General features: G+C 36.8%; 1 protein-coding gene across 1 annotated transcript; it reads right to left on the reverse strand.

The window, feature by feature from the left end:
• Positions 1-7,606: 7,606 nt before the first annotated feature.
• On the reverse strand, positions 7,607-8,662 carry LOC145113888 (uncharacterized). The gene has a single exon (XM_079049931.1). The coding sequence runs from the start codon at positions 8,660-8,662 to the stop codon at positions 7,607-7,609; it is 1,056 nt and encodes a 351-aa protein (XP_078906057.1).
• Positions 8,663-9,606: the final 944 nt, after the last annotated feature.

Consider the following 9,606-nt stretch of genomic DNA (forward strand, 5'->3'; position numbering starts at 1 on the left):
TGTTCAATCTTTCACACTTTCTAGTTATTCTTAGCTCCATTTGATGCCATTCCAGGATCTTTCAATTTATTTTAAAGTTCATCTTTCTTATTATTCATGGATAACTTGATTCCATTTCAATTTGCCATTATATTATGTTGTAGTTTACTTTTACTAGACAAAGTGATCCAAAAAGCATCAGTAAAAGAAGCTATGTAATCAATCATACATATGCAAATATATCTGATTGGTTTTGGTTTTATTTGCAGGTTGGAAAATTCATTCAACTACTGAAAAACAACAACATTCTTTCAGAATTTCACGGTCCAGCTTACAAAAATAACAACATTCTTTCAGAATTTAATGGTTCATCTTACAAAAACAACAATATTCTTTTAGAATTGTAGGAGAGAATCTACATAATGTATTTTCAACTATATTATCAGTTTCATACTTTATTCTCACAGAATCTACTTTGTCATTTATGCATTTTTTTAGTATAAAAACACATATTCTTAATGGAATTGCATTCTTATTTGTATTACATTCTACGTGATTTTTAAGAGGATTTGTCATTGCAATAAAATGCGTACTCCATTGAAAAAACTTGTTATATTCTTGATAATATATACAATATTATTATTTAAGAATGTCAATTCTTAAAAAAAATAATAATAACTTCGTATTCTTTTGAGAAAAAAATGTTTTTAACCTTAAATTCTGCAAGAATATTTTATTTTTTGTTTAGTTACACCGATTCTGAATGATTAAAAATTTTGTTAGAATTTAAACTGAATTAATTTTTAAAAAAATAAGATTTTTTAAATTAAGAGAATTAATTATCCTTTCAAATCCTATAACTTCCTTTTTTAAATATAGTTTAATTGACTAAAATACCCTTATGTTGAAATTTTAAGTGATTATATGATACATGATATCCCATTGTAATATCATAGACCCTCAGATCATGATTGTCCATTCTATTCATCTATTGGTCTAGAATTGTCCTTACAACCACACAATAGATGACATCCACATTATAACCTAGCCCTACACACACACACACACACATATATATATATATATATATATATATATATATATATATATATATATATATATATATATATATATATATATATATATATATATATATATAACATAATAGTTGTTCTTATGCTAATATGTTTGTTTCAAAATTGATATTCATATAGCAAATGGAATACATGTCTTGTTTATATATAACTTCATATCCTAATCAAATGGAATACAAAAACAGCAAGTATCCTAATATGCTAATATGTTTGTTTCAAAATTGTTCTTATGCTAATATGTTTGTTTCAAAATTGATATTCATATAGCAAATGGAATACATGTCTTGTTTATATATAACTTCATATCCTAATCAAATGGAATACGAACATTAGACATTACATACTTGATAGAAGTTTTTATTGAAAAGTAATTAAAATAACACAAAAAGTAACAGTTAACACATAATACTCAACATACAATTGACAATACTTTAGAAGAGAAAAGGGCAATAATACACTACTAGTCTTGGAGAAAAAAGAAATAACTAAAAAATAGTTTAGGCACTGCAATAACAGGCTAGCAACACATTTGACGGAAGAAATCCTCAAATTCTATTAAATAACAAATTAAAGCTATAGGCTAGCAACACATTTGACTAAGGCAAGCCCCTGGTTTTTATACTCAATTATCGACTCCAGTTCAAACTTCAAACTACATGGCTTAAGCTTAAGAGTGAAAGTAATAGGCTAATAGCAAACTATGATTCCCACAAGACAGTAAAAAAACACAAACTTCATAACACATGAAATCAAAATTCTTGACAACTTACTTGTGTAGCTTCATTGTTATCTACCCAATTGTCCACCATTGGTCTTTAATTGATTGTAGGAGATTAATTTGAAGTTCAATTGGGAATGAATGGAAGTTGATGTTTTGATGATCGTCGACTTGAAGTTCAATTGAGATGGATTTGAAGCACAAGACGGGAATGTTTTTGTTGATTGCCCTCAATTGTCGTCGATCGTCCACAGAGAAAGCTAAAAAGAACGAGTCACCGATCACAGAGAAGTAGATCGTCGTCGCCTAAGTACAACACGGGAAAAGAAACCAGTCGTATTCTTGTTCTACAATAAACACGTTTCCTATACCGGTTCCACATTAAACCTAAACCGGTTCTTTGGCCCACTAAACCCGGTTCCGGTTTTTTAAACAAAACCGGTTCAAAAACCCGGATTAACCGGAACCGTTGGACCCATACCCGAAATACCCGGAACCCGGATAAGAGTAATTTTGAAACCCAATACCCGGACCGTTTAAGCATTTTCGGGTTATACCGGTTCCGGTTCCGGTCCGGTTTTCCGGTTTATAACTCATCCCTAGTATGCCCTAACGGGTGGGCAAGCTGGGAGACCGTCTCGGACCTCGCCAAATCTCGGAGCCCCTACAAATAATGATCAGTATATATGTATATATAGTTTTTAGCTGATATACAAACAGTAATGCCGAAAAAATAAAGTATAATTATTTGTAGTTGATTTGGATGAAACGTGCCATTGATTGTGTATTTGAGTTAGAGCATCCACAAAGGTGCAATATCTAACTCCTTGCAAATTATGGGCCACTTAGTCTATTCAACAATTTTAGAAAGAGAAAATAATGGCACAATATTTGATTGGTTTTTAAACATTGAAAAAGATGAAGTTATTGGTTGATGGGCCCACAAATCATGTTGCAAGCTTTTCACAATTTGCAAGAAGTGAGCTTACGTGGAACATTAATATATCTATGTGGCAAGTTGAAAGCCATCTGCAAGAACCGATGCAGATGGTCTCACACGTCTAGTGTTCGAATCTAGATTTTAGCTAAAATTCACTTTTTTTTTATTTTGTAGAAACGATTTCCATATATACTATTTGTTTTGTACTTGTAGACTGTAAGTTGGCTAAGGGGCCAGCAATTACCATCTCTTTAGTTTTTTTCCTTCCTTTAATATTAGTATTATTGCTATTAGTTAAAATACCTTAATATTAGTTTTTTGATATTACCATTGCTTTATATCTAAGCTTTATTTAACTAAGTTTTTTTTTGGAACGGCAGGATATTATAAAGCTAGCAAGAAGCTAGAAAAAGAATTACATCAAAATGGTAGCAGAAATAGGATTATGAAGCCAAGAGGACCAACTAATCTTGGCTTTACTACACCTACTAGAAATCCAAACAAAAGATTTATGAACAACATCATCGAAAATCATAGATTTCTTAGGCGTAACCGCTCTAAAAATCAAACCATTCCTGAAATTCCAAATGCACCAAAAGGCAGTCAAGATCACAGCGTCAAAAGCTTTGCGCTGACCAATTCGCTGGATAGAATTGTTAGCCCATTTGAAAAAAGAATCCACAGTCAACTCAGAAGGACGATTAACACTCCACCAAATCGCAATGCGGGACCATATAACACTCAATTCAGAACAATCAGTAAAAAGGTGGTCAACAGTCTCCACTCTAGAAGAACAAACAGGACAAAGAATAGAATCAACCATGATACCCCGGTAAGATAAATGCTCTCTAGTAGGGATACTAGCCGATCTAATTCTCCAAATAAGAATATTAATCTTAATTGGAACCCAATTATTCCAGCGAGTAGAAATACCACCATTGCTAAGCGTGAGACCATCCAAAAATTTACGAGCCGAAGAAATAGAAAAATTATCTGACACATCAATAACCCAACCCAGTCTATCTGGGACCGGCCTGATATGGAAGTCCTGCATAAGACAAATAAAGTTATTCCATTGCTCCTGTTCCACTCCACCTCTGGGGCCACGTCTAAGAGTGTTAACCCCCAAACCTGTGGACAACCTGTCTGAAATTGAATCATGTTTATGCAGATCCAGCGCATAGATTCTAGGGAAAGTGGCAGACATAGGCATATCGTCCCTCCAAGTATCATGCCAAAAAGAAGTGCAAGTACCATCACCAACTCTAATAGGGCAAAGAGATTCAAGATCAATATCTTTCTGGCGAAGCTAGGAGAGCATACGAACAACCCCGCCCCAAGATCCTTGGCCAGTAAAAGGATATCTCAAATTCCTGCAAGCACCATCCAAACTATGTATAGATTTTATCACTCTAACCCACAGAAGATCAGGGCAGTGATAAAACCTCCACCACCATCGAAAAATTATAGCTCTATTAAAAGCGAAAAGACTACCAATTCCCAAACCTCCTTCATCCCTGGAGGCTAAAACTCTGTCCCATTTAACCCAATGCATACGACGTTCATCACTGTCTGCACCCCAAAAAAATCTCGCCCACATACCTTCAAGTTCCTTCAAAACCGAAATAGGAGCAAGGAAAACAGACATCAAGTAACTCCCTAACGAGCCCAAGACGGACTTTACCAAAGTAAGACGACCTCCAACCGAGAGACACTTAGCCTTCCAGTGTGAGAGCTTGGAACGAAATCTATCAATCAAAGAAACCCAAGAGTACTCTCGAGTATTCTCGAGTCATAGGTTGACCCACCGGGATTCCGAGATGAAAAAAGGGAGCATAGAAGTTGCACAACCAATCCTGTTAGCTACCACAAGAACTTGGGAGAAAGAAATTCTCACACCAATTAATTTACTTTTAAGTAAATTAATTTTGAGCCCTAAAGCCAAGTAAAAACATCTGAGAATACGAAGGAGACATTTAGCATTATCGGGATCCCATGGAGTGACCAACATAACATCATCCGCATACATGAGATGAGAAATCTCAACTCCTGAAATAGAAACCCCACTGAGAACATTCCCAGCGTGAGCCCTCATCAAAGCAATATGAAGACCCTCCATAGCTAAAATAAATAAGAAAGGGGATAAAGGGTCGCCCTGTCTCAACCCGCGGTATATCTGGAATTCATTGGTCGGAGAACCATTAATAAGCACTGAAGCCCTAGCAGTTGACAAAAGCTCATTAATCCACCGACACCACGTAGACCCAAATCCCATAATGGACATAATTTCCAATAAATAGTCCCAAGATAAGGAGTCAAAAGTCTTCTCAAAGTCAACCTTAAGAAGCATCACAGGGTTTTTGGAAGACTTGCTCCAAGCAACCAATTCATTAAGAAGGAAAGGACCATCCAGGATCTGTCTGCCTTTGATAAAAGCAGATTGCTCAAGGCTAACAACACTATGAATAACCTCCACAAGACGATTAGCCAAAAGTTTGCCAATAATTTTATATTGGCAGCCAATGAGACTAATGGGTCTAAAATCTTTAGGAGTCTTCGGATCTCTGACTTTAGGGATAATAGTGAAAAAAGAGGCATTACACCCCGTAGAAATGACAAAATGATGAAAGAAGTGATGAACAAAAGCCTCAACATCGTTTGCAACAAGGTCCCAATGTCTCTTTAAAAACCCGAAAGTGAAACCATCGGGGCCCGGGGATTTATTAGAACCACAGTCCCAAACGGCCCTTTTTATCTCCTCATAGGAAAAAGGAGACTGCAAATAATTAACCTGCATTTGGGATAAGGTACTAAAAAAAGCACCATCTGTAACCGGTCTCCACGAAGAACTCTTCTGAAATAAAGATTGAAAATAGTCGTGAAACCCCTCTTTAACCTTAACCGGATTATCCACCCACACTCCATCGATCATCAAACCACGAATGGTTGTTTGTCTCCTTTTACGATTGAGCGTACCATGGAAAAATTTAGAGTTATCATCACCTTCGATGCCCCACTGTCTTTTAGCTTTTTGAGCGAGATCAACTTGAGCTAAATGATCAAGATCCGACAACTCCTTCAATAAAGAAACTCTTTGCTCTCTCAAGTTGGCAGAGCCTTCATCCTCCATGAGCCTAATATCAATAGACTCTAAAAAATCTTGCAATTTCTTCCTTTTACTACCCACCATATCCCGGTGATTGGAGTTCCACTCCCTGAGTTTAGTTTTAAATAACTGAAGTTTTTTCTTAAAAATAACCCAAGGGTTAGTCAACTCCACACCCACTAGCGAGGAAGCCCAAGCCTCCCGAACAGTGTTGTCAAATCCCTCCATATCAAACCAAGAATGAAATAAACGAAAAGGTGTTGGGCCATAGTCTACCCGATGCTCCAAGAGAAGAATAGGGCGATGATCAGGAATATTCTTTTCCAAGACCATAGTTGAAAGATGAGGGAAAAAAATCCAAAAAACCCTCCGTAACCAAAAATCTATCAAGTTTGCTAAATTTGGAACCCCATTTATCGCTCCAAGTAAACTGAGACCCGCCCAAAGGAACGTCCACAAGATCGAGAGAATTAATAAAATCATTAAAGACTCTCGCAGAAGACATATTGAAATTTGAGCCCAATCTCTCCAACTCGTCTCTAACTTCATTGAAATCCCCCATCACAATACATTCCCCCGAGGAATTAGAGATAAAATTATAAATATCATTCCAAAGAAGTCTTTTATTAATTATCCCTTGTGGAGCATAGACAACAATAAAATTCACTTGGAGACCCGAACGGGCCCAAACCGCTTCAATAACAACAAAATCATCATGAATGTGAACACGATTTTGAGAAATCAAATCCACGTCCCAAATTCCCCAGAAGCTCCACGAGAGGGAGAGAAAGCATGCATAAAGGGAGAATTACCCCAAAAAGATCTAGTCGTAACTAAGTCAATGCTCTCTGACTTAGTTTCTTGAATAGCTAAAAAATTGATTTTATGACGATTACATAATTTTTTTATCCAACTCCTCTTATCACAGGAGCCCGCCTCTTGGATATTTATTGATAAACAATTCATTTTGAAACTTGCCTCTCAACGTGCCCTATTAAAATCTGCGTTACACGATCCATGCAACTGTCCATATTGTACCCCAACGATTCTCCCATAGCAATGGTTTTTTGTAATTCATTTAGGAATGAATTATTTTTTTCAATGCCACCTGAAATGCTTTGATTGTTCCCCGAAGAAGAAACCCGTTGATTTGAAAAACCCAGGGGATGTGATAAATCATCTTCAGAGCAATTGAAACCCGAGACTCGCCCATAACCTCTAGAAAAACCCATCGTTTTAATATTGACCCGGTCCTTAGAAGGACAATTTTCAGCAAAAATATCATTCATTCCCCCTGTATTTTGATTATATTCAGCTTGATTTCGAAGATTATACGTGAAAAGAGGAGTGGAGGCTGTCGAGGTAGCATCCGGCAGATCAGCAGGAGTTCTTGTCACGTTTTTTACAGCATCAGAAGTTGCTGTCGCGTTTTTGACAGCTTCAGCAGGGGCTGCTGTCGCAACTTTGACAGCATAAGTAGCAACATGAGCTGTTGTCGGCCTGGTTTCAATCTGTGAACATGGTTGTGCTGGGTCGTTAGTGCTGGAAGTATGGTCTGGAACAGCAACAGAATGAGGTCCCTGTGATGTTAAGTCTTCAATTTTTGAGGCAGAATTCTGATTTTGCCCCTGGGATGCCACCTTATGTATCTTGGTTGGTTTTCTAGGTTCCTCTTCCTTATCCATTTTTTTCATAACATCATAGATACCAAAAGGATCAAGTGAGACATCTTCTTTATCAATTAAAGAATCATTGCTACCATCATGGTCCTATTCAAATCTGTGAATAACATCAACACTGTCATTGTCAATGTTATTGATCTCACACTCGAATGTAGGATTCCAACCGGGGGCTTCTTTGATACGAATGGGGAATATTTCACCATCAATGCTAACTTTAATTACTTCTGAAATAATACCGAGAAATGTGGTGATAATACAAACCCGTGATTTGTAGATGTCTTCTCCAATGTTATCATCAAGATGAGCAATTTGACCCCATTTGGCCAAAATATGTCTAAAAGAATTCTTACTCCAAGCACGTAGTGGGAGACCTTCAACATCAACCCACACAATACGATCAGGTGGTATAAAATTGTAGTCCCATTTTCTTTTTTCAGTGATCCAATGATTAACCGCATCGCTGGTCAAAAAGTTTTTACAAGCTGCTTTGGATTTAAATTCAAGCATCACCCACAATCCACCCACGTAACGGATAATAAAGTCATCAAAACCTTCATCATGGCATAACATTCCCCGATTGGGAAGAGTATTAAAGTCGCGATCCTTAGCTAAACACGCTAATTTTTTGTTATCGATGACAAAATTCCCAGATTCAAGAACAATGGCAATTTCTTCTTTGACTGATGAGGGTTGCTCACTATTACCACCTCTTACTACATTTGCATATGAAACAGGTAAATTATCTCGATTCTTCATCGCCCTAGGTGGTTCCCTATGTGGGTTGGATTCTTTCTTATACATACGAGGAGCTAAGGCAAACAGCTTGTAATACCCAAACCACACTTCACAAAGGTTCTTAATCATAAGATCAACATTCACATTACCCAAAAATCTGACAAAACCGAATCGTTTCCCCATACGTGACAACTTTTTGGAGATAAATACATCACAAACTTTTCCAAACCAAGAGCATGCACGCCAAATGTCGGAATGGATAATGTAGTCTGTGAAGTTAGTGATATAAAACAAATGAGATTCAGACCTGTACGTTGCATGGAGTCGTTCAGAAGAAGCCTTTTGAGTATGATACTTATTCGTCTTACAGCCTTCATTAAACGAAGGGCGTGACTGATTAGGGACCATTGGGTCGATCGATTTTGGGTTTATCTTCACCAGAAGTCGATCACCCCACCGAGAAAGAGGAAGAGAGGGCGCCTCGACGGGAAATTTCGATCAGGAGAGAGGTCAGGCTCAGGCCCTGCCGGCGTTTGCACCCGCCGGAGAAGAAGGGCAGAGTCGGAAAGCTGCGCCGCCGATCACCTGTTAAGACGCCTTTCCGAATTTGAATTCTAGAGTTCAATCAAGTATGATTTAAATTTTTTTACTGAAAATTTATAAAGTGTACACGCTCTATATATATCTTTTAGAGACTTTGCAATTGTAAATTTTATTTATTAATTGTACTAATTGTAGACCTTGAAACGAACTGCATGTCACTAAAATAAGTATTATTGCATAAAGAGTGTTATTGTATTAATTTTTTAATTTAATTAAATTTTCCAAGGTGCCTTATTTCATTAACAAAAAAAATCATTATGAGGGCCTCGTTTTTTATTTTGTCCCGAGCCTCAAATTGCCTTGGACCGGTCCTATGGCAGGATTTGTGACTTTCAAACTAAATTTTAACTTTCATCCAAAATTTTAAATTTGATATTGAAATTGAGATGAAAATTACTTACTTTTGTGAACTTTGATTAAAGGAAAATTGCCACTAATAGACATTTTTTTGAGGGGAATTTCAAAAAATAGACAAAAAAATTCAAATTTTCAGGTATAGACATGGATTCCGCGGAGGTGAACTCCGAAGCCTCCGCGGAATCAACTTAATCTCCGATAAACGGATGTGGCAAAAAAAAAAACTCTCAAGATCCATTCCGCGGAGCTAGCTCCGAGGAATTAAGTCATTCCGCGGAGGTAGCTCCGAGGAATGGATCTTCAGATTTTTTTATATTATTTTTTTCACATCGATTTTTCGGGGCTTATACTCATTCCCCCAACTAGTTATTTTAAAGATAAAGATTATGATG

The sequence above is a fragment of the Lactuca virosa genome, chromosome 5 (assembly GCF_052849685.1).
Source record: "Lactuca virosa cultivar CGN04683 chromosome 5, Lactuca_virosa_CGN04683_v6, whole genome shotgun sequence".
Classification (NCBI taxonomy): Eukaryota; Viridiplantae; Streptophyta; class Magnoliopsida; order Asterales; family Asteraceae; genus Lactuca; species Lactuca virosa.

Excerpts from the sequence above, each read along its gene's own strand:
- LOC145113888 (XM_079049931.1), bottom strand. The coding sequence starts at position 8,662 with ATGGTCCCTAATCAGTCACGCCCTTCGTTTAATGAAGGCTGTAAGACG.